This window comes from Pogona vitticeps, chromosome 1 (assembly GCF_051106095.1).
Source record: "Pogona vitticeps strain Pit_001003342236 chromosome 1, PviZW2.1, whole genome shotgun sequence".
Lineage (NCBI taxonomy): Eukaryota > Metazoa > Chordata > Lepidosauria > Squamata > Agamidae > Pogona > Pogona vitticeps.
The window spans coordinates 196556770-196584583 of NC_135783.1; the positions used below are offsets into that span (position 1 = coordinate 196556770).

Below are 27814 nucleotides of genomic sequence, written 5' to 3' on the forward strand. Positions count from 1 at the left end.
GCTCCCCGTCAGGCCGGTGGGAGGAGGGAGGCGCCGCTACCTTGGCAGCCGCCGGGACGCGAGCCCGGTCGTCCCCCTCGCGCGGTAGCCTTTGCCGGGGCGGGCGACGGAATGCGCCGCCACCGGCGGGTCGCCTGGGCCGAAAGCCCCGCGGAGGGGGAACGGCGGGCCGAGGCCGGCTTGGGAGGCGGAGGGAGCGCCTCTCGCCCCTCTGCGACCGAGGAGGACGACGACGACGAAGCAGAGGCGGAGGCAGGGAAGAGCCGGGAGCCCGGCGGCGTGGGGCCAGGCACCCGGGCGCGGGAGGTGCAGGCGGGGGGCGGCAGCGGAGGCGCCCAGCCGCTCCTCAGGGGCATCTTCCAGATCCAGAAGGAGAGTTGCGACGTGGTGCTGAGCGCCCGGAGGCTCAGCTGGAGCCCCATCCGGCCTGAGGGCGTCGGAGGTGAGGGCGGCGCGAACGCGGCTGGCGCCGGGCAGAGGAGAGCCGCTGGACCGGACCGGACCGGGGGAGGGCTGGCTTGCTCCAGTGGCGAGCCCGGGCGGGAGGAGTGGAAGCCTCCCCCGGGCGCGCTGTCCCTCCGCTCCCTCCCTTGGTGGGCAGGGCGGCAGAGGGCGCGCTTCCCTCTCCCCCGCAGCGGCCGGGGCTCCGCCGGGGTCGGGATGGGTGGGAGGGTGGGTGGGGAGAGCAGAAGCCTCCTGCTGTCGAGGGGGGTCCCCGCCGACCGGAGGGCCGGGCCGGGCAGCGCCACTGAATCGCCCCAGTGAACAAGCAGGGCTGAGCCGCCCAGGGAAGAAAACGGTGGTCCGCGAGGGGGGCAAATCCCGGCGTTGTCTGAAGCTAGGCGACGTTGGACGACCGGCATCCGAGCGAGAGGAGGTCCTGCAAGCCGCTGACGTGGTGCATCGGGGTCCCCGAAGAGGGAGAACGCTGAGCGGAATGCAGCTCCTCTCACGTTCCCAGTGGTTATTAAGGACAGCAACAAACCAACCCACCCTGAGTGTTTATTAAAGAAATAACTTGGAATAGGAAAGATAGGATCCTAATTCTGGCTAACCAAAGGGGCAATCCGTGAAGTATATAGCTCACTATTTGCGTCTATATCAGGCGAAATCCGAAGAAAGAAAACAAAACAAAGGCAAAAACAGGTGGCACCTTAAAGGCTAACCATTATATTTTAATGTAAGCTTTGGTGGACACATCCACTTCATCAGACATATGGAAACATAGTGAAATGGAATGAAGTGTCGATGAAATATCAGTTTCACATTCTTTTTTTTAAAAAATAGTAATAAAACTAACATAAAATGTCTGTGCACACACAATACAACTGGAATTCCAAACCTGTGCCACCTTACCCCTTGGGACTAGCTAACCAAAAATATCCGTTTAAACCCTTTTCACCCCATTCTACTCAGTTTCACATTCTGAATGCTCATTGGTTGTTTGATGAAGCTTGCATTAAAATATAATAGTCTTTAAGGTGCCACATGTTTTTGGCTTTGTTTTGATTTTTTTCATTTCTTCAGATTTCGCCTGATGTACTTGAACAGAAAAACACAGCTACCTCTCAGGAAACTACATCTATTTGCCTCTACTTACCTTCACAATCACAACAGAATTCGCACTCAGTTTGTGGGTTTCATCTTTTCTCACAACTTCTGGGGTTGGATCTTGCCCAATGGCTTGATCAAAGTATAAGCTGCCATCTCTTCAGTTGGTCAGTATTCTAGGAGTTCTTTCTCTTTGCATATCTCCTACAAAGCAATGCTTCATGTCGAATTACAACATACATGAATTCACTCTTTTGGTGAGCCATATCTTGTACACCTTTGATTGTTTTCAATAATCTCCATGGATGAATTTTACCTCAGCCTAATGGTAGTTAACATAGCAATGGTGTCAACCTCCGGCCTCTGTGAAAGGTAATGCCACTGTCTTTTGTTCTCAGCTTGTCTAGGAAATGGCTTCTTCTCCATAGTGGAATAGGTTTGTTCTGGCTGTCTTTCAGTAAGTAGTGTCACAGGTCCAGCTGACCAGTAGCAGTTGACCACTTACAAGTGCACACCTCACAATCTTGGAATCTTTTCTTCCTGCCTCTCATAGTTTCGGATGTACAGTGCACATTAGGTGTCTTGCTGCTCTTTTGAGTGCTTCCCATTTTTTCTTGGTGGACAAACAGTTGCTTCCACATCTGGACTTAAACCTGTACTTATCACTGTGTTTGGTTGTATTAATCTAATATCAAGTATCCTTCTTTCATGGATGGTACTTGCTGAGTGGCTATCTCTTGGGCCTAGTCTTTCAAGAGGTTATTCTTTTTTTTTGCATCCGGATTCATAAGAAAGATTCATCCTTCAAGACAGTAAGAGATGTCTCCCAGTCATTTCATTTCTGCCTCTTTGTTCACAAGATTTATTAGTGCTTTACAGTGATCTGGATTTTCACAAGCCAAAATTGAAGATGGAAATTTCATGATTTTTTTTGGTCCCAGGATTCTCCAGGAATTTCCCAGGTGGGATGTGTGGCCCCAAAACACAAGTCTACAGACAGGCTGTATTTGCCTCCATCAGTTGCTTCTTCAGCCTTTTCCTACTTTCAAAACCATTGAGCCTGCCTCGGTGCTCCCTGGAGCCATAGGTGGTGTAGCCTCACTGCCCATTAGGCTCTGTAGGGGGCACCTTGCACAGAACTACTTATGCTCTAGCTAGGGCAACAACTCTCAAACTTTTGCCTGGGGAATTCTTGAAGAATTCTGGGAGTTGGAATCTTTAAAAAAAATGAAGAATTTATAGCCAAAATCATCAGCATAAGTCAGAATGTACGTTCACATATTTAAATCTGCTAGCCTATTCTTAGTAGCATGTGGTTCAGCATTTTGTTGCATGCTATTGACTGAGCTGATCAAGTGCCTTCTGGCTCTGCAGTTTCATCTGGATTTGCCCACCCCCCCCCCCGGCTTAGATTTCCCACCTTGTAGTACTGGCATGCCAATCCTTTGTCTTCTTCGACCTAACCCACTCAGAAAGGTTACTTTTTCTGTTTAATGTGGGCTTTTACTTTCAACAAAGTGGATGGCTCTGCTGCTTACAGTTTTCTCTGTTTTGGTGTTCTTTTGGCATTGTGGAATATTCAACTAGTATTGGTTCTGGGGGAATGGAACTGGTAAAACCAGGCCTTAAATATTTCACTTACCTTGAAAGCCCTATTAGGGTCGCTCTAGGACGATTCTGACTTGACAGCGCAAAACACACACGTTCTTTCTTTAGCTGTGCTGTCAGGTTTGGACCCTCTTTTGTTCTATGATTTGGGTGTAGGGAGAAACATTCTCAGGTGAGACTTACTGGTTATGCATAGCTCATATTTTTTTTTGTCGGTTGCTTTTGATTTCGAAATCTCATTTTTATTTCCATTGACTTGTTCCTGCTTTCTCCCTTTCACTGCATTAAGCACACTTGATGTGTCATGAGGAACTCCTGTAGTTTTGAATGAAGGTGCCTGGAGACTGTACTAAGTAAACACCAATCACACTTTAGAGATAATCTCAGTAAAATCAAGGCCAATTAATCCAGTCTTTCAGATGTATAATTGCAGTAGATGGCTCCTAATTTGAGCAGGGGAGCACATACCTTGAAAACGGAGCTGCCTCTCCACTTGGGCCACAAGCTACTTTTGCCTTACCTTCTTTCTTCTCACCTCTTGACCTTGGGAAAAAAATCTTAGTAGTTATAGCGGGAAAACTACTGTGCCAGTATAACGATCAAAATGTTTGTTTAAATGCCCCAAACAAAGTGATTATTACCTCCTTGGCAGAACACTGGGGGATTCTGCTGGGCTTGCATGGCTTAAAGAAACAAATATGAACAGGCGAATAGAAGCAGAGAATGAGAATGAATGTCCCAAGTATTTGTATAATAAATTCTTTCTAAAAATTGCATATTTCTCCCAACTACGTATCTTTCTGGGAATGACATATGGCAGTTATATTATACTCATTCCATTTATTTAGAGCTTCATGTCAGCTCTATGATTTAGGAGAAGCTGAGGAAACAATTCACTTTTAATGCACATAACCTTGTATGTATGTGTAAGCATTATTAATCACGCATAAAATTAATTACTTGTAATGCAGCTATTTAACACAAGTACAATTTAGATACACTGTACACAGATTGTGGGTCTACATACCTGTACAGCTGTTCACCCGTGATAATATATACATATGCTCATATAGGGATTTCTGAGGATAACCCATCCTTCACATGAAAGAATATGATATAGCATTCTTTGCCTTCTGTGGTATTCAATTTTCTTGATTAAAAGTAGAATCAAGACATTTTTGGGACTTGAGTAAATGGGTTACTTGACTGTGGTTCAAACATTTCTCAGAAAAGCATTGTGGTTAATCTACGCAAAAGTAATTCTTGGGGTGGAACTTGCATAGGATTGTGCTCTCTGGAAAAGTTACCAGTAGGGGGTATGTCACTTCTGGCGGTTGTTTTTATTTTGGACTCCCAGAACACTCCCAGAATTCATCAGGCAGAATTCTGGGATTTCCAGCTCACAGACCTACACCTATAGACACCTGTAGACACCTACGTTTTGCTCACCTGGTGCAGTGCTTACTCTAAGCCTACACTGCTGTTTCAGGCCTTGCTTCCTGTACAAAAAAGGAAGCTGCTGTTTTGTTTCTGGAGGTTTGTAGTTTTTCAGGAGGCATTCTCCTAAAGAACTGCAAAGGGCAATGAGACTATGATTTCCAGGAAGTACTGCAGCACAGTAAAAAATAAAAAACCTTACCAACAGGAAGCAAGGTCCAAGACAACTATGGAATCTCATAGGTATGTCTTGCTCCAGGTGAGCAAAATGTAGTGGTGGGTTTGTGGTCTGGAACTCCTGGAAATCTGCCTTGGGGAACTTAAAGGTAAAGGTAAAGTTTCCCCTTGACATTTCGTCCATTCGTGTCCGACTCTAGGGGCGGCGCTCATCTCCATTTCCAACCCATAGAGCTAGTGTTTGTCCAAAGACAGTTTCCATGGTCACGTAGCCAGTGCGACTAGGCAAGGAACACCGTTACCTTCCCACCGTGGTGGTACCTATTTATCTACTCGCATTTTGTATGCTTTCAAACCGCTAGGTTGGCGGGAGCTAGGACAAGCGACGGGGGCTCACTCTGTCGCGTGGATTCGATCTTACGATTGCAGGTCTTCTGACCCTGCAGCACAGAGGCTTCTGGGGTTTAACCCACAGTGCCATTCAAAAAGCAAACAGACAAAAACAAATGGCATAACCCTAATTACAAGTTCTGTCTAAACTATTGTAGATATAAGTAACCTTATCATGTATAAAAATCCTGTCTACTGATCAAAAACAACACTTAAGAAGCTGAGAAAGATGCTAATGCAAAATATATGCTGACAAAAATGTATGTAGAAAGGAGGAGAAGAGAGGAAGAAAGCAATGGGAAGGGAAGTCTCTAAAACAAGCCTGGTTAACTAAGGGTGTGTGCATCTGGGGCAAGATGTCAAAAAACACAAAAAGTGAAATTAGGAATGCCTAGAATTCCCCTTCCAGTGTTGCTAAATATGTATTGGGGTGTGTGTGTTTTAAGTTATTTGTGTGTATGTGGAGGTGATCACCTATTTCTGGAGGCTTCTAAGAGTGGCAATTCACTTCCACCCCCCCTAAAAAAATGAGAACATTAAGGCAGGGTTAGAGCCATAAAGGCAGCAGAACTGGGGGGGGGGGACCTGCAGTCCCAGAACTGTACTTTGTCCACCCCTCTTCTGAACAAAGCAAAAAACAAAAATAGGTTGAGTTTGGGACACATCGGTTGTCTGCTTAGAACTGTTTGGGACTGCATAGCCCTGGGCTTCAGCACTGCTCTAGGGTCTTGGCATGTCTCGCTCTGGCCTCAAAAACTGTTGCAGATCAAGGGATCTTTGATAATATTAGCTGCTGTTCTGTCCTGCCCTGTCTTGTCTAGCTGTTCCTTTTAATTCACTCCCTGTATTGTTTCCTTAATTCTTTCCCTCTCAAATCTTCTACTCTCAAGATCACTCCATTGAGCAGTGGTCTTTCTCTTCTGTAAGAGCTTCTCTGGGACAAAGAGGATTGTGGTTCAGGGAACCTGCAGGGTTTGTAGAGTTTACTTTACTTCAAGTGGGCAGAATCAAGCATTCTGGAACTAGTGAGTAATATAAGCACAGGAGGAGGGTGGGCATGGTGTTCTCTTTTCTCTTCCTTGTCATTTGGACAGCAACGCTCTGGAAGGCAGGGCGTCCTGTCCATCTGCTTAGCTCTCGAATACAGAAGGCTCTCATCTTCAGAAAGCTCCCCACAGGACTGAGGGAGGAAAGAGAAGGAACTATGGAAGGAACAGGCATGTTTACAATGCTAAATGCCTGAGCAGAGCTCATGTGTCCCTCCATTCATAAAAACGTATGTGTACAGTATTTTTGCTTGATACAGTAGTACCTTCAGTTACATAAAGCCACATTCAGGTGCTGGCCTACATGAGCAGAATCACCGTGCAACAAGGGGCGATTCTTGACCCTTCCTTCTCCATTGTGGCTTTCTTCAAGTGAAACAAAGTTTATCTACAGAGGAGAGGTTTCTCCACACAGATAGGCATGGTCTGCAGGTCAGTTGGAATCTCTTTTTGGCAGAGACGTCACTTTCCATATGAAGAAAGTGATGGCAGAGAACAGAGGCAGTAGAAGCTCCCCTCACCACATAGTGGTTCTCCTTTCATAAGTTAACACCTGAATAAGGCTTAAGATTCTTATACCTGGGTACAGATGAGTTGGGACGGCTGCACAGCTTCTTGAAGTAATGTGCATATGCTCTGTGCGCGCGCGTATGTACATATGTATGGTATATATACTTTTTGTAATGCGTGAACACCCTTCTGACCAAGACTGTTTCAGAAACATTGGTATCAATAGGCACTTAATTATTCTTATTCTTATTCTTATTTATTTATTTATTTAATTTATATCCCAACCTTTTAGACCGAAGTCTACTTTGGGCGGCTAACAACGGTATTAAAATAAAACAAAACAACAAATTACTACACTAGAGAATGGTGGAATACGTATTGACAGGAGGGAAGGCCTGTCTGAAGAGCCAGGTCTTAGGTTGGCTCTTAAAAATGCCCAGCGAGGGAGCCAGACAAATTTCTGGGGGCAGACTGTTCCAGAGCCGAGGGGCCACTGCTCAGAAGGTCTGCTTTCTTGTTCTTTCTGTTTGGGACTCCCTCGGCATTAGGCCCCTCAGCTGCCGCTCCTGGCTAGAGTGAGTGATACAGGTAGATCTAGGTGGGAGAAGGCATTCTGCCAGATATTGAGGCCCTAAACCATTTAGGGCTTTATATGTCATCATTAATACTTTGAAATCAACGAGGAAATGAACAGATAGCCAATGCAAGGCCTCCAGAGTGGGGGAGATATGTTGATGTTTTCTAACCCCAGTAAGAAGTCTGGCCGCCACATTCTGCACCATTTTAAGCTTCCGCATCAGTCTCAAAGGTAGTCCCACGTAAAATGCATTACAGTAGTCTAATCTCGAGATTATAAGTGCATGGACTAGAGTGGTGAGGGCCCTCACATAGGACGCAGCTGGGTGATCTGCCAAAGATGGAAGTAGTCGGTGCGGACCACTGACACCACCTGAGTTTCCATGGTGAGCGCCAGATCAAGATGTACCCCCAAGCTGCAAACCTCATTCTTCATGGTGAGAGTCAACCCCCCCCCACGAAAGTGAGGGAGTTTCCCAAACTGCCAATGTCTGGGCCACCTACCCTCAGGACCTCCATCTTGTCCAGGTTCAATCTCAGACCATTTGCTTGATCCATCCCAGTACGGCATCCAGATAGCGCTGAAGGGATGGAATGACATCCACTGTTGTAGGAAAAAGGGAGATGTAGAGCTGGGTGTCATCAGCATACTGATGACACGAAGCCCCATACACCCTGATGACCTGACACAGCACCCTCATGAAGATATTAAACAGCATAGGAGAGATAATAGAGCCCTGTGGAACCCCACAATTGAGATTCCACGGAGCCGATACACAGTCCCCAACCTGTACTCTCTGGGGATGGTCCTCCAGGAAGGATTGGAGCCAGGCTAACGATTCCCAGCTTGGAGAGCCTCCCCAGGAGGATACCGTGGTCAACGGTATTGAAGGCAGCTGAGATATCGAGAAGGACCAGCAGAGACATTTTGCCCCTCTCGGCCTCCCTCAGGAGGTCATCAAACAGGGGGACCAATGCCGTTTCCGTACCATGGCATGGCCTGAAGCTCGACTGGAACAGATCCAGGGCATTGGTTTCATCCAGAAGGGCCTGAAGCCAGTCAGCCACCACCCTCTCTACCACTTTACTAAGGAAAGAAACATTGGCGACGGGCCTGTAATTGCCAATATTGTCCACCGCCAAATTTGGTTTCTTCCTAATGGGCCTAATGAGTGTCTCCTTGAGAGACCCATTAATTATTGCTGTGGCCTATTCGGTTGTTGTAGGCCTGGCTGCTTTGATTAGCCAGGCCGGGCAAGGGTTAAGTGAGGAGGTGGTGGCATGACAGCGGTCAAGCACCTTATCTACCATATCTGGCATCACAGGCTGAAAGAGATCAAGTCTTAAGTTTGGATCCAACTCATATTTTTATAATGTATTATTTGATCGAGCCATATGGAGTGGAGGTTGCAGAATGCTTCAGGGAAGTTTTTAAAAAAATACAAGGTATAAAACAGGGCAATAGAATGCCCTCAGAGGGTGATTGAATTCATTATAAGGTTGTTTTCCACTGGCTAGGTACACTAGATAATAATGAAGCACTACCAACATTTGATTGTGTTTCAAAATATGTTTATAATTAATTTTGTTGGTGATCGGTATGTTCTGTATAGCAGTCAGCAATCAAAAATGTGGACTATTTCAAAGCTGAAAGAAATTGTAAAATGGCCATTCATTATCTTTGCTTGTTGACTTATTCATCTTAGCAGCTTTCTCTGTGTATTTGTTTGATTACTCAGGAAAGTACTCTGGTGTACCCAGATTAGAAAGTACCCACTTGCTCCCCAGTAAACTGTCTCTTTTTTTTTCACCAAAGCCCATCCCTCCCCCACGCTGCACTGGTCTTTTCTTCCATCCAGCCCAGTATTCACTCAGCCTAATACTCAGTCATTCTAGGTAACTCCCCTTCTGTGGTGTCTGAGAATAGTGGTCATATCCTCGCAACCAGTGATTACAGTTTAAAAAACAATATTTTTAAAATTTATTTATTTATTTATTTATTTATTTATTTATTTATTTATTTATTTATTTATTTATTTATTTATTTATATCCCACCTATCTGGTCATGTGAGGACCACTCTAGGCGGCTAACAACATAAAACATAATACAAAAAATATACATATAAAACAATTTTACATTACCAAAAAGACTGAAATAGAATGGGAAAGCTGTGGGAAAGGGGAAAAAAAGAGGGCATCAGGAATTATCTGATGGGAAGGCCTGCCTAAACATCCATGTTTTTAATTGATTCTTGAAAATACCCAGCGAGGGAGCGGCGCGAATCTCAGGAGGTAGATTGTTCCAGAGGCGAGGAGCCACCGCCGAGAAGGCCCAATTTCTTGTCTTTTCCTTCCGGGCCTCCCTCGGCGTTAGGCTCCTCAGCCTCACCTCCTGGCTTGCACGAGTGACATGGGTAGATCAGTATTTTTGTTAGGTTTGTTTCTATAATAGTGTACCATCACCCAAACTGTTTTTTTAAAAAATGTTCATTATACTCGTTGTGCGAGCGTTGACAGAAATTTGGTGAATAGCAGATGAAGTGTTCACTTCATAACTGCAAGAATAGAATTTCATAATCACAGTTTCTGACCCTCTTTAACAGAGGAGATTCCAAAAACCTACATCCAAGCGCTGTTAAAATCTACTTCTCTGTGGGCTGTATTGCTGTTTGAGAGGAACCAGTTTCAAGGTAAATTAATCCTACATTGTTAAATTGGGAAATCAGTCATATCTGTGCAAAATTATTGTATTTCTGGCTTTTATCATTTTCGACATTCTTCAGGAAAATCAAAATGAAACAAACTTTAGGAAGCATTTGTAGGCTGCTTAGCTATAAGTGGTTCTCATATATAAAACTGAATAGAAATGACAGTAAATCAAATGATAAGAGTAATAAAATAAAAACAAATCACATCAGTCAAAACATCACAGAGCCAAAACAGCGCAAATCTTATTAATCATAAGAAGGATAGGGCAAATGGCAGGTTCATATGAGGTTGCTGTCAGAAGCCTCCATGAAGAGCTGCATCTTAAGCAACCTCTTGAAGGTAGGCGGGGGGGGGCAGGTGCAGCTTGACCCGGAGCTGGTTCCACAGGGCTAGTGCCACAGCCAAGGAGGCCCAACATCTAGTGGCCTCATGGTCTCCTTCAGTGTGGCATAGCCTACTGATAGGGGAGTAGTTGTTTCCTTAGTTATTATGTAGTTCCCTCATAATCTACCTCTGTTGATTCAAATGAGCTACTCTAGTTGTAACTTGCTTTGGAATAGTAGAGTACGTTGCAGTTAGAGTAGGCCCATATGGACCAATGGAAGCTATGGAGGAGTTGGCTTATCAAATCCCCATTGATTCAATGGACCTGCTCAAGTGTAATTTACTCCTCTAAGCAACAGGATTTTGACCATTGTGTCCCTACCCTTGCTCCCCTGGCCAGGTGCCCCAGAAGGATGTTACAATCAATGGTATTGAAAGCTACTGAGAAATCAGGCAAATTAATAGGGAAAACAGGCATTTTCTTTGCCTCTTCCTTGGTGGATGTAATTTCCTTCCCCAAATCAGCATGGAAGCAGTTAATAATCTGTGAAACCCTATTTTTTTTAAAAAAAAAATAGTGAAACTTACTCAGAATTTATAAATGGCAGTTACATATAAAACCTGAATAATGATGAATTTTGTGTAGTATGTTCTTGCATGCTTCAGCAGTGTTGTAATATTTGTGTTTGTTGTTTTTCATGCTAAAAAGATGTTTTACTTTTTGTGAATTATGCATCCTTATTGGAACATTATTTTGGAACATATTGCATTGTGTACTTGATACACCATCATTCTACCATAAGGGTCTGCCGTTACTTCAGACACCAACTGATTTTATGACAGTATTGTATTTCTTTCACATATGCTTATGTTTTTGTTCAGATGAACTCAAAGAACATCTGTTACATTTGTGGTGGCATCTGCCACTTCCTTTTAGAATTTGACACTTTGGTGAAGCAGGTCTACAGTCACTCTAAGCTTTTCAGTGCTGGGAGTTATTTCACAAATAAATGTATTTGACACTAATTTACAGAATTATAGAATCACAGAATAGTGGAGTTGGAAAGGGTCTGTAAGACCCATGAAGTCCCTCTCCCTTGCTCAGTGCAGGAATCCAGATCAAAGCAGATCTGACAGATGGCTGCCCAGTTTTCTCTTGAATGCCTCCAGCATTGGAGCACTCACTACCTCCCGAGGTCATGTGTTCCATTGTTGTTCTGCTCTAACAGTTAGGAAGTTTTTCCTGACATTCAGCCTAAATCTGGCTTCCTGTACTTTGTGCCCATTATGATGTGTCCTGCACTCTGGGATGATGGAGAACAGAGCCTACCCCTCCTCTGTATGGAACTCTTTCATATTTCCCCTCAGTCTTCTTTTCTCAAGGCTAAACAGTTCTTTTCAGTCTTTCTTCATAGGCAGTGGTTCCCAAACTCCCCTGAGAAGTAGCAGTGACAGCAGAGCAGGAGCAGCAGTGAGGGGTGTGTGGTGGCCATAGAGGCAAAGGCATGCAAAGGAGACGAAGCTCAAGCCGGAAGGGTAGCTGCACTGCCAACTTGGTGAAAAAACAAAGGGAAGCATCCTCATTGCTCCTGACTGGCTCGGTGGTGCCCCAGGGAGCTGTGGTGCACAGTTTGGGAACCCCCGCTCATAGGGGTTGGTTTCCACTCCACTGATCATCCTTGTAGCTTTCCTCTGAACTTGTTCTAGTTTGTCGGCATTCTTTTTAAAGTGGTGTGTCCAGAACTGGACACAGTACTGAAGAGGAGGCCTAGCCAGTGCCAAATGGAGGAGGGGACTAGTACTTCATGGGATTTGAAAACTATACTTCTGTTAATTCAGCCTGAAATAGCATTGGCCTTTTTTTGCAGCTGCATCACATTGTTGGCTCATATTCAGCTTGTGATTTACAACAATTCCAAGATCCTTCTCACTCACAGTATGACTGAGCCAAGTATCCCCCATTTTGTAACTGTGCATTTGGTCCTTACCCCCCCCCCGGTGTAGAACTTTGCACTTATCCCTCTTCAATTTCCTTCTGTTGTTTTCAGCCCAGTGCTGAAGCCTATCAACATCTTTTTAAATGTTGTTCCTGTTTTCCAAGGTTTTAGTTATTCCACTCAATTTTGTGTCATCCATAAATTTAATAATTATTCCCTGCACTCCCTCATCCACCTCATTAATAAAAATATTGAGGAGCACCAAATCCAGGACTGAGCCTTATGGTACCCCACTTCTTACCTCCTCCCAGTTTGAGAAAAAGCTATCGATAGGCACTTTCTGAGTATGATTCTGTAAGTAACTATATATTGACTTGACACTTGATCTATCCAGTACACACCTGGTTAGCTTGCCAGTCAGAATATCATGGGGCACTTTGTCAAAGGCTTTAATTAATCAATAGTTACATTTTATGATGTTATGTAGAGAGAGAAAACTATTACAGTAATTGATAAGAAGAAGCAGAAGAGAACAAGAGGACAAACAAGAAATCACTTCCTTAAAATTTAAGAAATCAAAGAGTAAAGCAGGAAGCTGTGTAAATGGAGACTGCAGCCAAGAAATCAGAAGACATCTGAGCTTGGAAAGGCTCTAGACTTTTTCTAGGAACTAGAAAACATCCTCAAGTGCAAGAATTTTCACTGGAGACCAAGATGAAGATTGTCTACTACACTATGATATTCCTGATCACTTGTACACATGTGAAAGCTGGTCAGTGAGGAAAACTGACAGGGAACTAATTGCTTCATTTGAAATGTGTGGGAGGATTGCTTTTGGATATTGTGGACTGCCAGAAAGATGGGTAAGGGTGTTCAAGATCAAATCAAACCTGAACTCTCTCAAAAAACCGAAAATGACTATAAAATATCACCAGCTATTATATTTGAGGCACATCATGAGAAGACATGACCCCTTGGGAAAGGCCCTCGTTCTGAGAACTGCTGAAGGCAGCAGGAAAAGGGGAAGAGCAAGTAGGAGGATGGGTTGAATCAGTGAAGGAACCCACAGCCCTGAGTTTGCACGAGCTGAGTGGAACTGTTGACAATAGGATTTATTGGAGGTCTCTCATTCATAGGGTCGCCGGAAGCCAGAAGCAGCTTGACAACAAGTAACAACAATGGAAACATTAATATGTCTTGGACAGTATTTGGTGTGGGTTAATTAAAAAAAATCCTAAAAGCATTTTTTAAAAGTTCCTATCTGAGCGTAATACGTACTATATTGTGTCAAGAAAGAGGAAAAATTAATCATTGAAAATTTTTTAGTAGTGGAACAACAGTATGTCACATAAATTTAATATGCCATAATTCAATTTATTTTCCTTGTATGTTTACATATCAGTTGAATATAGGAAAGCATGTGTAGGTAGATGTTGCAAACCTTTCAGCGTCTCGAATTAACAGATGTCATGTTCTGTGTAGTGGTGTGTATCATAGAAACGGTGAGTGTTACAAAAGCAAAAATTTAATGAACAAATGACATAATTACTGACACCAGCATTACATTATTGTGATTGACTGACTGTGATTGGGATATAGTTGCGCAGATTTTTCCCCCCTTTTGGAAGACAAGATTATGTAAGGAACTAGAAACACAACAGCGAAAAAGACATAGAGAGTTAGAGAAAATAAATGCTTTTTGTTTGTCTTTTTGCTATTCTATAGTGGATCTTATTAACTACAGTGGGTTTGATCTTGGTGTTTGTATACAGATGGGCAACTGCAGGTAAGAGGACAATGCCAGTTTCTATTAGCAGTCAACAACAACTGGGTGTGCGTGTGATGTTTAATAAGAAGCTGTGAGATAATGGAGGAGATTGGGAACTTGCTTACAGTGCGCCCCCCTCCACCCGATATGGCCTGATGTCACAAGAGTGGCCATGCCAGTTGTTGGAGACATTTGGAGCCTTTCCATGTTACACTTTTGCAGAGCAGAATAATAATTAAGCACAGTATCAGTTGGGAAGGGAACTCTGCCTGTTTCTCCCACCTGGATGCACCACAGCTTGATAGCTGTTGGCACTCTCGGGCTGAGCTTCTGCGTCCTCGCAGCAGGAGCAGGCGGCGCCTGTGGCCGTGGCTACTTAGTATGCAACCCTCAGGGAATCTGGGGTTCTCACCTGCCATGCCATGCCAGGGAAAGAAAAGAAAAGAGAAGGAGTTGTTCGTAAAGGTGAAACTATACCAGTAAGACTTGTTCCATTGGAACAGCATTCCTCCTCTATATGACAACATATTATTTTGAGTTTATCGCTACCATTCTGAATGGGCCAGTGGAATTCTTTCGTTTGGAAGGACTAAAGTAGCCGATACATATTGTCACAGACATTTCTTTTCGGGAGTGGTAAAATCAGCATAACCCAGTTTTGTGCGGGGCGTTGGCTGATTGTTATAGTAAGGCACTTTCATTTCTATGGGATCTGCTTTTAAAATTACATTTCTGATCCATGAATTCAGTATTTCTAACCTGACTGACAAATCTGATTCACAGGTGGACATTATGATTACAGGCACCCTGCAGGGAAGCACTTGTGAGGAACCACCATGTATGTGTAGGGGAAAACGGCACAGTTTGAACTGGAAGTTGTCTTTTGGTCTGAATGTTATTTGCACACCTCTTGTTTGCGTGTAATATCTGCTACAGGAGAAGTATAAAGAATCATCATTTTAAAGACATCAAACACTACTTACCCTGTATCTCCACACACGTATGGATATTATAGTCCATAGTACAGGTTGATATTATAGTCCACAGTACAGGTTAGGAATAATAAATTCTCTAAATGTAGACAAAATTCTGTTTATAAACATACTTATTTTCTTTTTATGTCCTTCTTAGATACTTTGAAATAATAGCACACATGCACATTTGCTACTTGATGGTTATCACATCAGATGATGAACAGACTTAAGAGATGCATTATAGATCAAACTCCATAGAAATAATTTTTGTCCCATACCTAATGGAGGCACTTCACATGTACAGCTGGTCAGTTATAAACAGATGAGATACTGTGTGTTGATCATGCATCTGTGAATTGGCACTGAATTCGCCGTTAGTGTTTTCATTCTTTCTACTGTATAGCTTTGACTTTTCCTAGCCTTATTTGATTCTGCAACCATACTTGCAGCATTTCCAGAGTATTGGTTGCTGGATTATCATATACAATGATGCAACATCTCTTTCTACCAAATATGCTTTAGAAAGGAAACTTGCATTCATCCAGAAGCAATAGACTTTTCTAAGAGACTGCACAGTATTATTTAATCCTGTGCTTTCTTGCTGTGAGTGAAAAGTAGGTTTGCTTCAAATGGATCAGATCATATTGCTGTCAAATTTGTCTGGAAAAATTTTGACAGGGGCATTGAGCCCATTTGCTGTACAATGGGATTTATTTCCAGTTATGTGTGTGTAGACTGTATCCTTACAAGTGAAGAATACAATGTATGGCCATTTTGCACAATAAGGTTAATTGTATTTTATTTTGACTTATTTTTGTAAGTCTTGCAGCTCGGCCTTATTCTTGTTTTTACCGGGAAGAGTGGTGTTCAATCCTGGAACCTCAGAACCTCCAGAGTGAGTGATTACATGAGATTGTCTCCTCTTTTGAGCAGATAGTGCTTTTCATGCCTGACAAAGGTATAGAATCAGGTGGCTGAAGAAAGAGAAAAGTGTTGGAACCGTTGCTCTCCTTTTGCAAATGAATCATTGGCACCCTGTCCTGATCCACGAGCCTCCCAGACTGACTGGGGAAAGCTAACACCAACAATCATGTTCGTTCATTCATGTACGTGAGGCACAAGAACCCTTCATATAGATGTGCATTTTGTGCCCAGAAGAGCAGTCTCTGCAAAACCTGTTTTCGCTCTCACACTGTTCTTGAATCAGACCAGATGATGATTTAAAAAAAATAAAATCTCAGACCTTCTTAAAATTCTTTTTTCTTTTAAGGCACAGATGTATGTGAAACAAAAAGAGAGAGAGAGAGCTGAGTCATTGTTTTTGATGCATGTTGCCAAGTTGCTTCCAACTAATGGCAACACTATATATTAACTAATAAATTATTGACGTCCATCATTATTACTACATGGTGTGATAATTGTAGATCAGTGGAGGTGGACCCTGTCATGGTAGGTGCACATTGAAATGTGCATGCAACTGTGGCAGAATGCCGTGTGTTAAACAAAGTGCACAGCTGAATGCCTGCCATAGTCTATGTACTGCTGAAAGCAATGCCGTGTGGACAGACCATCTTCCCGAGGTTATGGATCCTCTTTGCCATGGGTTCAGCACTGCAGCAGTATGAAACTGAACGCTCAGAACGTGTGTTTAAAAAAAAGATGTTATCAGAACCTGACCTTACCATCTATGTCCCCTTAAATTATGGGGGCACAATACTGTACCCCCTTACACTTTTAAGGGATTGGCTGTCCTTTTGTTTGCCCGCTCTGGCGGATTAGTAGGCAGGAAATACCAGGAAGCAGCCATAGTAACTGTCAATCTTGGGACTGTGACTGCTATCTGGCAGAGACTTTTTACAGGCATGGAGACGACCCAGAAGAGCTTAGGCCATGCAACACCTTCCCCAAATCCATGCACACACTAAAGGGTGTGCATGGATTTGCCTTGTAACTCAGAAGACTGAATAACAAGACGATGACATGTATGTGTCCTCTGGCACCCTCCACCCTTTGAGTCCCTGGTGGAAGAAGAATTTTCAAAGATGATTTTAGACATTAATTAAAGAATATTTATGTCTGGGCATTTCATTTATTTTATAATATGTATAAAATTATATAAGTGCTTAACACATGCCAGTAGAATTTAGTATCTTAGTCACACTTATTTTTCATGCTGTATTTGAAAAAGTGGACATGTGCAGAAACTGTGAGTACAATTAGCATCAAGCAGATAAATCCAGCTCTAATCCTGTTTATGCTCTACATCAGGCAGATGTGCCAAAATTGATGGAGACAAGCTCTTGGCTTATAATAATATTTTTAAGAGCTATTCTAGTATTGTTTTTGTTAAGACCTTTCTTAATTTTAAGTGTTGTTTAAAAAAAGAGAAGAAGCCTAACAAGAGTCGCCTGTTTTATAAGGCTGCTCTGCTCTTATGGTGATGAAACAACCTGGCAGGAAAGATTATCTTTATTCCTTGTAATTAAATTGCCTTAAAAAAAATACAATGGCAAGTGGGTGCTGAATTAAATAAATAGCATGATATCTAATGTATACTTAAATCCCTTGTAAGAACAGATGGTACCCTGTAACCTTCTAGGTAATATGAGAGGAGAGTTAGTCTTTTGAAACAACTAGCAATAATCCGTATGATACTAATGAACAGAGAGTTCTTGAATGAAAGAAAAAAATTCTAGTGTTTTTTTTTTTTTTTGAAAAATACATGTTCAGATTATCTGAAAAATTTAAGATACGAGAAATAAAACACTTCCTCTTTAAATTTAGGGTTGAAATGCAGAGATTCAGGTGACGTTAAAGGATTTGGTAGTAGAAAAATTATTTCTAATGTTAACGATTATTCTGGAAAATATGTTTTGAAAATGGTGAAACTAACACCCCAGCCAGAATCCTGTTGTGAATTATTGCACTCGTGATGGTGTGGTATTCACAGTCTGCCAGCTTCATGCCTGATTGTGCAAAATGGCCCTACACCCCATTGCACGACTTGTGAGGCATGTGACAGAGAGAGAGATCATACTGCCTCCTGTTGTTTGCCTGGGCATTGTTAATTTGACCATGTCATGTAATAGGATTCTGGCCACTTTCATTTCCCTGTTATGTTGGAGAAAGGCTGCTCTACTGTGGTGGGTCGTTGCCATAAATCCAATTGATCCTAGAGTTGCAAGGAATGTTTGGAACACCTGATACTTCCAATGCCTGCAGCTTCTTTTGCGACAAGACCACAATAGCAGACAAACAAATCAGAAAAAAAAAAAAATGGTTGGCTAGAACCAGCGTATGGTCAGAGGGATTTGTCAAAGATATTCTGTTTGCACCCTTGATTATCTTGACCTTGGGCCTTAGGCTGTGATACTTCACCCGCTCCAAGACCGTCCTTGAATGGCTTGAAAGACACATGGAATGAATTGGACTTATTTTGCTCCATTTTACCATTATACTCAGGAGCAGGTGGTTTCCTTTCTTTATGGACAGGCACTTTACATTTAGCAAGGTAGAGAGTCAGCTCAGTGATGGTCACAGTGGGAAAGCATTCGGAACCGGTTACCTCAGTGGTTCTTAACCTTTGTTACTCAGGTGTTTTTGAACTGCAACTCCCAGAAACCCCAGCCAGCACAGATGGTGGTGAAGGCTTCTGGGAGTTGCAGTCCAAAACCCCTGAGTAACCCAAGGTTAAGAACCACTGGGTTACCTGACCTTCAGACCTTTAGGAAGTGGTACATGGCTGCCTTGTTTAGTCTGTTGGAATCGTCATAATATATTTTGTCCCTCTTTTTTGTGGTCTGAAAGACAAACGGTGAGACTGACTGAAAGACCATTGAACTTTGAATCCAGGGATTTCCTCTTTTTTTTGCCTCCTTCTTACCAACTTCATTTGAAAGAAGGATGCCTGGAATGAATGGTGTTCCAACCTGGAAACCATTTATGCCGCAGGACACTGTAGGGCTACCCTGAAGGGGAGGCATGGCGGGGGTAGGGTGGGTTAAATGTCAGGAAAATGATTACAAAATTGTACAGTAGTTCCTTCACTAGTGTTATGCTTCTGAACACTTCAGCCAGGAGGAGGAGGAGGAGGAGGAGGCTTGTGGCCATGAGCTTAATTGATTCAAAATATTGTTGAATCAACAACGCAACTGATAAAGCTGAGGATGTGAATGGATGATGGAATGTGTGAATTAATTTCTTAAAAGTCCTCGTGATGGCCTTCCAGCAAGCTTTTAATCCAAACATCAGGTTTTGGAGTTCCAGAAACAACCAAATGTTATTTGATTTTTTGCTTCAGCAGCTTCAGAACAAAGTTAAGGACTCTTTTCAATGCAAGGATTTAGTGGCAGTCTAATCTATGTAATTGTCAGCAAACTCTCTTTTTGGACACAGGAGAATATGCTGTTGTAATGGTGACTTTCCATGGCATACGCTGAAACTGCTATTTTAAATTTTTGAAGTGAGGATTTAAGAAGCATTGGGGAGGTTAAAAGGCCCCTTGCTAATAGCTTGAGGAGAAAAATGGCTCAGTTGACTCCATGCTCATCTTCTACTTTGTTGCTAGGCTTTCTTAGGAAACATCAAGGGAGAGAGTGGTCTCCTGGGGAATAGAGTAATATGAAATGAATCCATCCTCTCTATGAGAAAGCTTCTTCTAAACATTATTGGCAGAAATTCTATTTGCTTAGTGTGGTAAGTCACACTAGAGTAGGCCCACTGAATCAGTGGGGATTTGGTGAGTCAACTCCATACAGTAAGTAACACCTAAAGTAGACCCATTAGAATCGATGGGATATACAAAGGAGTTAACTCACTAAATCTGACCACTGACTGACTGCCGTAATGTGCTCTAGCTCTGATTCGTATTGGCTTCAGTGACCTATGTTGTGTTCTATTGTATTGTATTGTAATGCATTAATGTATTTTTAATTTATTGGATTATTTGCATTTATGTGTAAACTGTTAACTCCCCAGAGACTGCATATTGCACTATTGAGCGGCAAATGAATGAATGAATGAATGAATGAATGAATGAATGAATGAAATTATTATATGAAGCAAAAGGATTTCAGCCATTGAGTATGGGGTCAGAGCAGTGGTGGTGAAGCATGGTGCTGCTAGTAATATGAGGACCAGTCCTGAATAATTTTCAGGCTTATGTAAATCTTCTCTAGAGGAGTCATTTGAAATAATAAAGTAAATAAATATTTTTACCTGCACATTTATTTAGGAAGGAACTAAAATTGATTACATTGTGATTTTACTAGGAGATTGAACTTTCTCTTCCTCTTTGAACAGGTGGTTCAAGCATGGGCCAGCAGCATAAAGAGGAATACATTGAAATGAAAGATGTATTTTCGGTAAAACTGAAGCGACGTCGTCTTGCTGGGCAGCAAAAAGGTGGCTTGTTATTAGGCATCGCAATTTTTGTTTGTCTAAAAAAAGAAGGAAACAAACTTAAAGATTCCATCATCAATTTAAGTAACTTAAGTGAAGACCATTGTCACTTGTGGTTGAAACACATGAAAGAAATTTTGAGTGGTAAGTACTTTTCAGGAACATTTAATTTCTCTAGTTTCTGAAGGCCTCTCTCCCCACCTCTCTCCCCACCCACAGAGTTGCTCATGTACCGAAACATTGTACCATGGTCCTAACCATTAATTGAAAAATAATTTTAATTGACTCCAATAGGTCTTAATGTCTAGATAAATATGCTTTGGATTTCAATCTTATTCTGTGTGTCAGGGTTAGCACATTTTGAACTAGGCTAAGTTTTGGGTCAAACATAAATGCATCTGTGGTTTATTTAGCTAAACGAGGGTTTATTTTATTGTTCTTGCTCCTATGTAATACTAAGCACAGATTTATTTTTATTGTGCATGAATCTCATCTTTGCTGACATCCTTCTCTGGTACAGATGGTTAAAATTTCAAACTGTAGCCTACTAGGCCAGCTGTACTGTAAGATGTACTGAGGTAGCCATGTACTATACTATAGCACATTCTGGTGGCTATAAAGGACAACAAATGGTGAATAATTTAGTTTAATTTAATTTAATTGACCTGTGTCCAAGGCAAAGTTGGTCCTTATTCTACCACTGTGGCCCCTTATGTTCAACATGTCCATCAGGGAACCCAAGCTCAAAATTCCTGTCTGGGCCCAGAAGTGACCTGAAACCTCATCCTAGCCTGTAGGGTGACTGATATCCACAAGGAAGAGACCAGTGAGGTGGCAGGGCTGGCCTCTTAAGGCCTCTCTCCCCACCCACAGCGTTGCATGTGTCGTGATGCAGTTACAGTATATCATACAATGTCCCCCTGCCTCCATTGCTGGAGTGGGGGAATGCTCCTCCCTCCCTTCCAGCAGCATTTGCTTCTAAAGAATACTGCCTCAGTAGAGGATATAGAGGAGCTTTTTTTTTTTTGTATCTTTTCTACCTTAGGTTATCAATAGTCCAAATGAGCATAAATATTAAAAGGCAGCACTGCAGATAGTTCATTCTTTGACAACATTCTGTATCTCACATTGCACGAATAGAAGACTTGAGTTTTATTTGAATGCTTACAAAACTATTTTTCATTAAATACAAGTGAATGAAAATAGGAAAGTTAAAATCAAGGGCAAACATGAGTATCCTGCTGAAGAGCGTTTCAGAAAACTTTTGTGAAAGTTGTGAAAGCAGAATGCCCCCTTTAAAAAAAGTTTAGAAAGTTTTGATATGAATTATTCTTTTGTTGTCTTCATAACCTTCACTTACTGGAACATCTTCCTTTAAAGAGTAAAAGATTCCAGAGAATGTCATTTTATTTGTGTTCCAAGAAGAGAGATTCAGGAAAAGTCTCCTCCTCCTCGTTCTCCTCCTCCTCCTCCTCAGCAGGACAAACATGAATTGCCAAAAGAGGTCACGTTGGGTTTGATTTCCAGTTTTATCTTTTAATATTCTTTGTAATGCTCATTAGTTAACCTGCTTTTAGCATTTGAAACTTCTTAAGAAAGGAGAAGCTGTTCCACTGGAGTATATAATCCAAAGATAAGCCTAAAGTGTTGGAGAGATCCAAACGCCCAAATAGGTATTCCCCAGCACAGCTGTATCTTTCGTTTCTGTGTCATAACCTTATCATCATTTTAAACTGTAGAATTTCTTTATGCGGCAGAATTTCACCTCCTCTTGGGATGTGTGTGTGTGTGTGTGTGTGTTAATTTCTAAATCTGAAGTTTTGTTTGACTTCAGCAGTGAACAAAAATATAGCTGTGCTTTCAAAATGCAAGAGAGTACGGTTATTTATAGAAGAAATGTTTCACTGAATCTTCTCTACAACATGCCTCCCACAACAAGTTTGAATGTTTATGTCGAGCGCTTCATGCGTGACGGCTTAATTATCCCCTTAATGTTATACATTAACAATGTAACATCAATACAGTAGTGGTATAGTTCTAGTTAGCATGAAAAACGTTTATTCACCTCATTGCTTCTGTCTCTGTGTTACAGTTTTCTCATTGCTTGTTGTATAAAATATTAATAAAGTATATGACAGTGACATCATTTCAGGCTCTTAACTTTTGTAAACATGAGCCTGCTGCCATAAAACTAAACCCTGGAAACAGCACAGATGTGTGTCTGAGGGTAGCGTCTCTGCTGCCCTGCGAGCTTTTGTTTTCAGAACACCCTGATTAACCTCTACTTTTCATGGTTCACTGATTCACTGATAGATCAAGTTTAAACTAGTGCATATTAGCACATTTGTTACCACCGGAGGAACAGTTGGCTTTTCTGTTTTTAAAAGAGCCATTTCAGTTTGGCGGGTGGCAGGCGGGCGGCGAGCAGTAGAACAAGCAATTCAGTAGAAACGTTCATTTCTCGAATATGACAAAGTCTGCAGTTTGTAGATAATAGCTGATGAGAAAGAAAACTTTTAAACAGGAGTGCCTGCTAAAATAGGTTTTATTGAAGGGCGTGGGGGGGGGAGGCAAATATAGGAGATAAAATCACATCTAAGCAGATTCAGAAACAAGAGCACGCTTTCTAAGCTCTTTGGTCTGGTTTGGGAATTTGTTGGTTTTTCTGCCTGAGTGCCTTGTGGATTGAGAGAGGTACCTCATCCTTAACTGTCTCCCTGCCCAGTTACAAGTCACGTGTGCGTTTCTGCAGACTATTTTGGTGCCTTCTTTCCAAGTCATATGTAGCAATCTCAGCCCAATAAACTGGGCCAAGAGCAAACGGTGTGCTTGCACTGCCCTGCCCTCATGTTCTGCTGCCCTCCTTTTATCAAAAGCAGACCCTTGCTCCCTTGTGGGTGGTTGCTGATGCATATTGGAACTGGAGGCCAGAAACGGGCATTAAAGATAGCCCATAGTTGATGCTGAAAGGATGTCAGTGCTGCGGAGAGATGGCTAAGCTAGTCTTTCTGGGTTTATAAAACCTGACTTCAAAGGAGTCCCTTGCTTAAATACAGAAAAGCAGTCACAAAACAAAATAAGCTAATCTGCCTAATCCCAGGGGTGGGAGAAGCTCGTGCTGTGACATCGGACACTCATATTAGTAAAGAGTGTGCCTCTTTCAGCCGCAGGCTATCTCTCATGTCTGTTTCTGTCTGGAAACACCGATTTCAGAGTTCAGGAATGGGACCACTTTTAGAGCCAGGCACTGACTCAGATGAAAGCTTTAAAACAGTAGATGAAGTTTTTTCACTTGTTGGGAAAGCTCTGTCCATTAGTTTACCTCAAGGTGCACAGACTTTAGGCTTGCGTGATCTATTTTGGTTGCTACTGGAACTATGAGATCCATCCAACTAGAACTTTGAATGTGGGATGTGTAGCTAGAAGCCTTCTAACCGTTGCAGTTTGTTTTTGAGAAGAGGACCAAAACAGAACAGAGTTCTGCAATCAGAATCTCCTCCTGGGTATATATCCCTGCTTTAATCATTCCAGTGTTATAATTCAGAGCAACTACATGACATGTCATTTTGTCACTGCTGTCCAATAAGTGGGAATCAGAAGACTGTTGTCAGGCAGGAGCGTGCATGGAGAGGTGCAGACAGGCAAGTGGTAAACTAAGGAGAAATTCTGCTGGGGTTGGTGGACAGGTGAAGCTTAAAAAAAATCAGTGGAGACCAGACTGTCATTCTTAGCCAGGTACAAAGTCACAGAGAGAGGCAGTTGGGAGATCTGTGCAGGGAGGCGGTAGGGAGCTCTTGCACAGAGGTAGGGAGGAGTCATCATTGGGGTAGTGACAGTCCTCTTGCAGACTTGCAAAGCAGTAGCTCGTCACAGCTAAGGGTAGGTGCATTATATCAGTGGAACATATGGAGCAGTTGATTCACCAAAACCCCGCTGATTCAAAGGGCCTATTCTAGGGATGACTTACTACTGGATTTCAGCTCGTGCCTTTGTTAGAATATTAAGAACAGAGAAGTCCACAGATAATGAGTTCTTCGAGTGGGGCATAAACAGCTTTCTAAAACTTACCAGACACTTAGAAATATGTTAGGTGGAGGCAAGGCAAAGGTGGGTGCCGAGAGAAGAAGTGGAAGAAGGAAGAGAAAAAGGCAAAGTCAGGAGAGGTGGCAGACAGGAAGGGATATTTATAGTCAAGAAACAAAAGAAGTTGAGCTGAAGTTGAAATTTAGGTATGGGTAATGTCTCCTGGGCCAGTGATTTATTTTTCACCACAAATGAATATGGAACAACAACTGACAATTTGTTTAAAATGACCTAAACGATAAAGGTCTGGGCTTTTGTTTTTCCCCTCACATACCCCTGTTTCTTGATCCTTTAATCAAGGGCAGACTTCTTTTGCACCTGCTCCTTCTGTGTGGCATGATACATAATCTGTAAATCCTGAAAATTGTAGGATCAAATCTCTGCACCAACTGTGGAGTACTATTATCAGTTTTTTTTTTCCTGAGAGGCATTTCCTCCCAAATTCTCAGGAGAATACTCTCCTCTCACTTTACTTACCTCTTCCTCCTCTTTCAGGCCTGAACTATGACCTAAAACCTCTTTCTTCCTAGCTGTCACCTAATGCTCTTGATGACGCTGACTGACTCATTTGTACTGTTTATTCTTAGCCGTAGACTCATAAGCAGGTCAGCGCTCTGGTGGTTGTTTCAGGATTACGTAGGTGGTGGGTCTCCGTAATGAGGATCCTCGTGGAGGAAACAGTTATTGTTCTAGACAACCTGGAACTGCGGTGATTTTCAGATTGCACATCTATCTGCATATATTAGAATTAATCATCTTACCTTTTTTTTTTTCAAAACTGTATGTTAGATCCCTTTGAATATGTATAATGTGTGCATTTTTTTCCTTCCAGGTTTTCCAAATAGGCCAAAGTCATTAAAAGTTTTTGTCAACCCAACTAGTCACAGAAAAGAGGCTACTCATATTTATTATGAACAGGTTGCACCTCTCTTTAAGCTTGCTGACATCAGAACGGATGTTACAGGTAAGATGGTCTACACAGTGTGGTTTAATTCGTTTTTCAGACTGACATGACAGCGAAATAAAGCAGTCTCTCTGTGTTAGTATATTAGTGAGACCATAATTAACAAATGAGTACATTTAAAGTATTCCCTTTCTCATTAGTGAGTAGTGCTGCAAGGTTTTTAAATTATACCTAGGATGTTCTTGGTTGTGTGTTTTTTTAAACCCTCTCAAACTGATAATTAATTGCTGTAGATATAAAAAATGCTGGGTAAGTGGGGCTCATCAGCCTTGGAAGGCAGCCCATCTAGGAGAAGGAAAACTCTGATTCCAAACCTCCACTGCCTTGTGGCTATATCCACTGATGGAAAAGGTTTCAGGAGTTAACCTAGAGGCAAAATCGAGAGTCAGAGTCCCAGAGGCAGTTCGTGTAACTCTGCCAGCTCCTGCGATGTCACTGGAACCAGTTGTATTGGCTCTTGCCCTTCCATTGGACTATTTCAGCAATGTGGAGAGGGGGGATTTGCTGCTTGGGTATCAGCCTATCCTCCATATCATTTTACCCAGGCCTCATGCCCTGGAGAGGACACTCCAGCTTCGTGTACAGCATTGAAACAACACAGGAAGTAGCAGTTACCAGTTATAAGTCTTTACTTGACTGATGCAGAGCATGACGCCAGGGGCTACTTTCAATGGTAGGAGAGGTGATTGTACCTCACTAGGTAGCTACTGCCTGCCTGAAGCTGGGCAGTCCCAACCACTAACAGGGGACAGATTCCACAGTGTGGAAGGGACTGTCACTCTCGAATTGGCCTTCTCAGCCACACTAGACGCTGTTCCAAGTCCTCCATACAGAGCATGTTACCATAGTCTCCTGCGACTGAAGGATGTCTAACTATAAAAAAACCGGCAGTAATGTAAGACATGATTCAGTATTGCTACAATAAGCATCCTTGTTACACTTGTCTGGAAGTCAGTCACATTAAACTCAATTGCTTGTGAGTACATACATATGCAGAGGACGGAGGTGTAACTCTCATGGAATTCCATGCTCTTCTAGTTCCTTCTGCTTATAGAACAGATTGGCCAAAAAGATGTCAGAGGGAGAGCGCTAGGGGTACCCTTACCTTTCCAAACAGATGAGCGGGTTCTTTAAAACTAAAAGTGCAGCATGCTTGCTGTGTGTTAGCACTGGCTGTGTCTGTGTGAGCAAAGGAATCTCCTTCATGCAAAGAAAATCCAGAAGGGTTTTCACGAGTTAAATCTGGATTGATGAAGAATTATTGTTTGGATCCCCCCCCCCACCTAGATTGTTATGTAGCAGCCAGAAAAGACAATGTAGGTGCGGATCCTGATCTTAGTTTTCTTTGCATGCATGAATACTCTTACTTCCTTAGAAATTGATGGACATATGGAAAAATGACATAGATTTTCACTAATGAGCTGAATCACATTTAAATTATTTTGCAAAGTACTGTACGTGGTTTTTTTTTTAAAAAGTGCTGTGCATTTAATATAAGTGTATATAACTTGAAAGAAATTTCAGAAGATAAAAGATTCTGCTCTTCTGGTGCTCATGGCAACAATCACTGATATAACTTCTAATTAAAACAAATATGGGGCAAGGTTCAACACCTATTGTATAGCAGAGGGTCTATGACTTTCACAGTATCACAGCCTGTTTTGTTTATTAGGTGACACTCCACCCAGAGGTCACTTTGGCAAATTACAAGCAACAAATGTATTTTATTTTAAACCAAGCAAGTTCTTCTTTGCTACATGACCAAATCACCTGAGATAGATCACTCACACTTATTCTGAAATAAGTATTTCATCCTTAACATTAAAAGAACATACATAGACAGTGTACACAAAGACTGCATATAGAACAGTTCTAAAACACAGCAGAACAGTAGCTCAATAAACACATGATCTTTCAAAATAGTGATTTCCCCCTCATCTGAATATTTGTGAAAGGAAGAAAAAAAATGAGCTGATGATGTTAAAATGGTATGTTTAATTCTGGTGTTGATTTACATTTACATACATTAATTTGTCCTTTATAGGCCTAACATCGCTGATAGAACGCCTGGGTGTCTTTCTTCAGAACAGGCAGGATTTAATTGCTAAATTAAACAAGCTAAAACCTTTTAGTCCTTATGTAAGCAAAACCTCTTGCCAGACATTTGAGTTCAATGGTAGGACTGTGAAAATTCTTCATTAAGAATATTTTTAAACATTTTAAACATTCATTTTAAACATTAAAAAAATAAACTATGCTGTGATATGAATTCTTGTGTGAATTAGCACTTTAAGAATTTGCTTATCGTGGCCTTGCTGTGCCATATCAGATAAATCTTTACCTATCTTGGTCAGGATGA

General features: G+C 42.1%; 1 protein-coding gene across 1 annotated transcript in view; it reads left to right on the top strand.

Annotated features, from left to right (window-relative positions):
- Window positions 1-4: 4 nt before the first annotated feature.
- The window catches only part of CERKL (CERK like autophagy regulator), a 58734-nt gene continuing 30924 nt past the window's right edge, over window positions 5-27814 (top strand). Inside the window, exons 1-3 of the mRNA XM_072980953.2 lie at window positions 5-442; window positions 20310-20552; window positions 25324-25455. Of these exons, the coding sequence (XP_072837054.2) occupies window positions 112-442; window positions 20310-20552; window positions 25324-25455 (706 nt within the window). The 5' untranslated portion in view covers window positions 5-111. The remainder of the gene's footprint in view (window positions 443-20309; window positions 20553-25323; window positions 25456-27814) is intronic.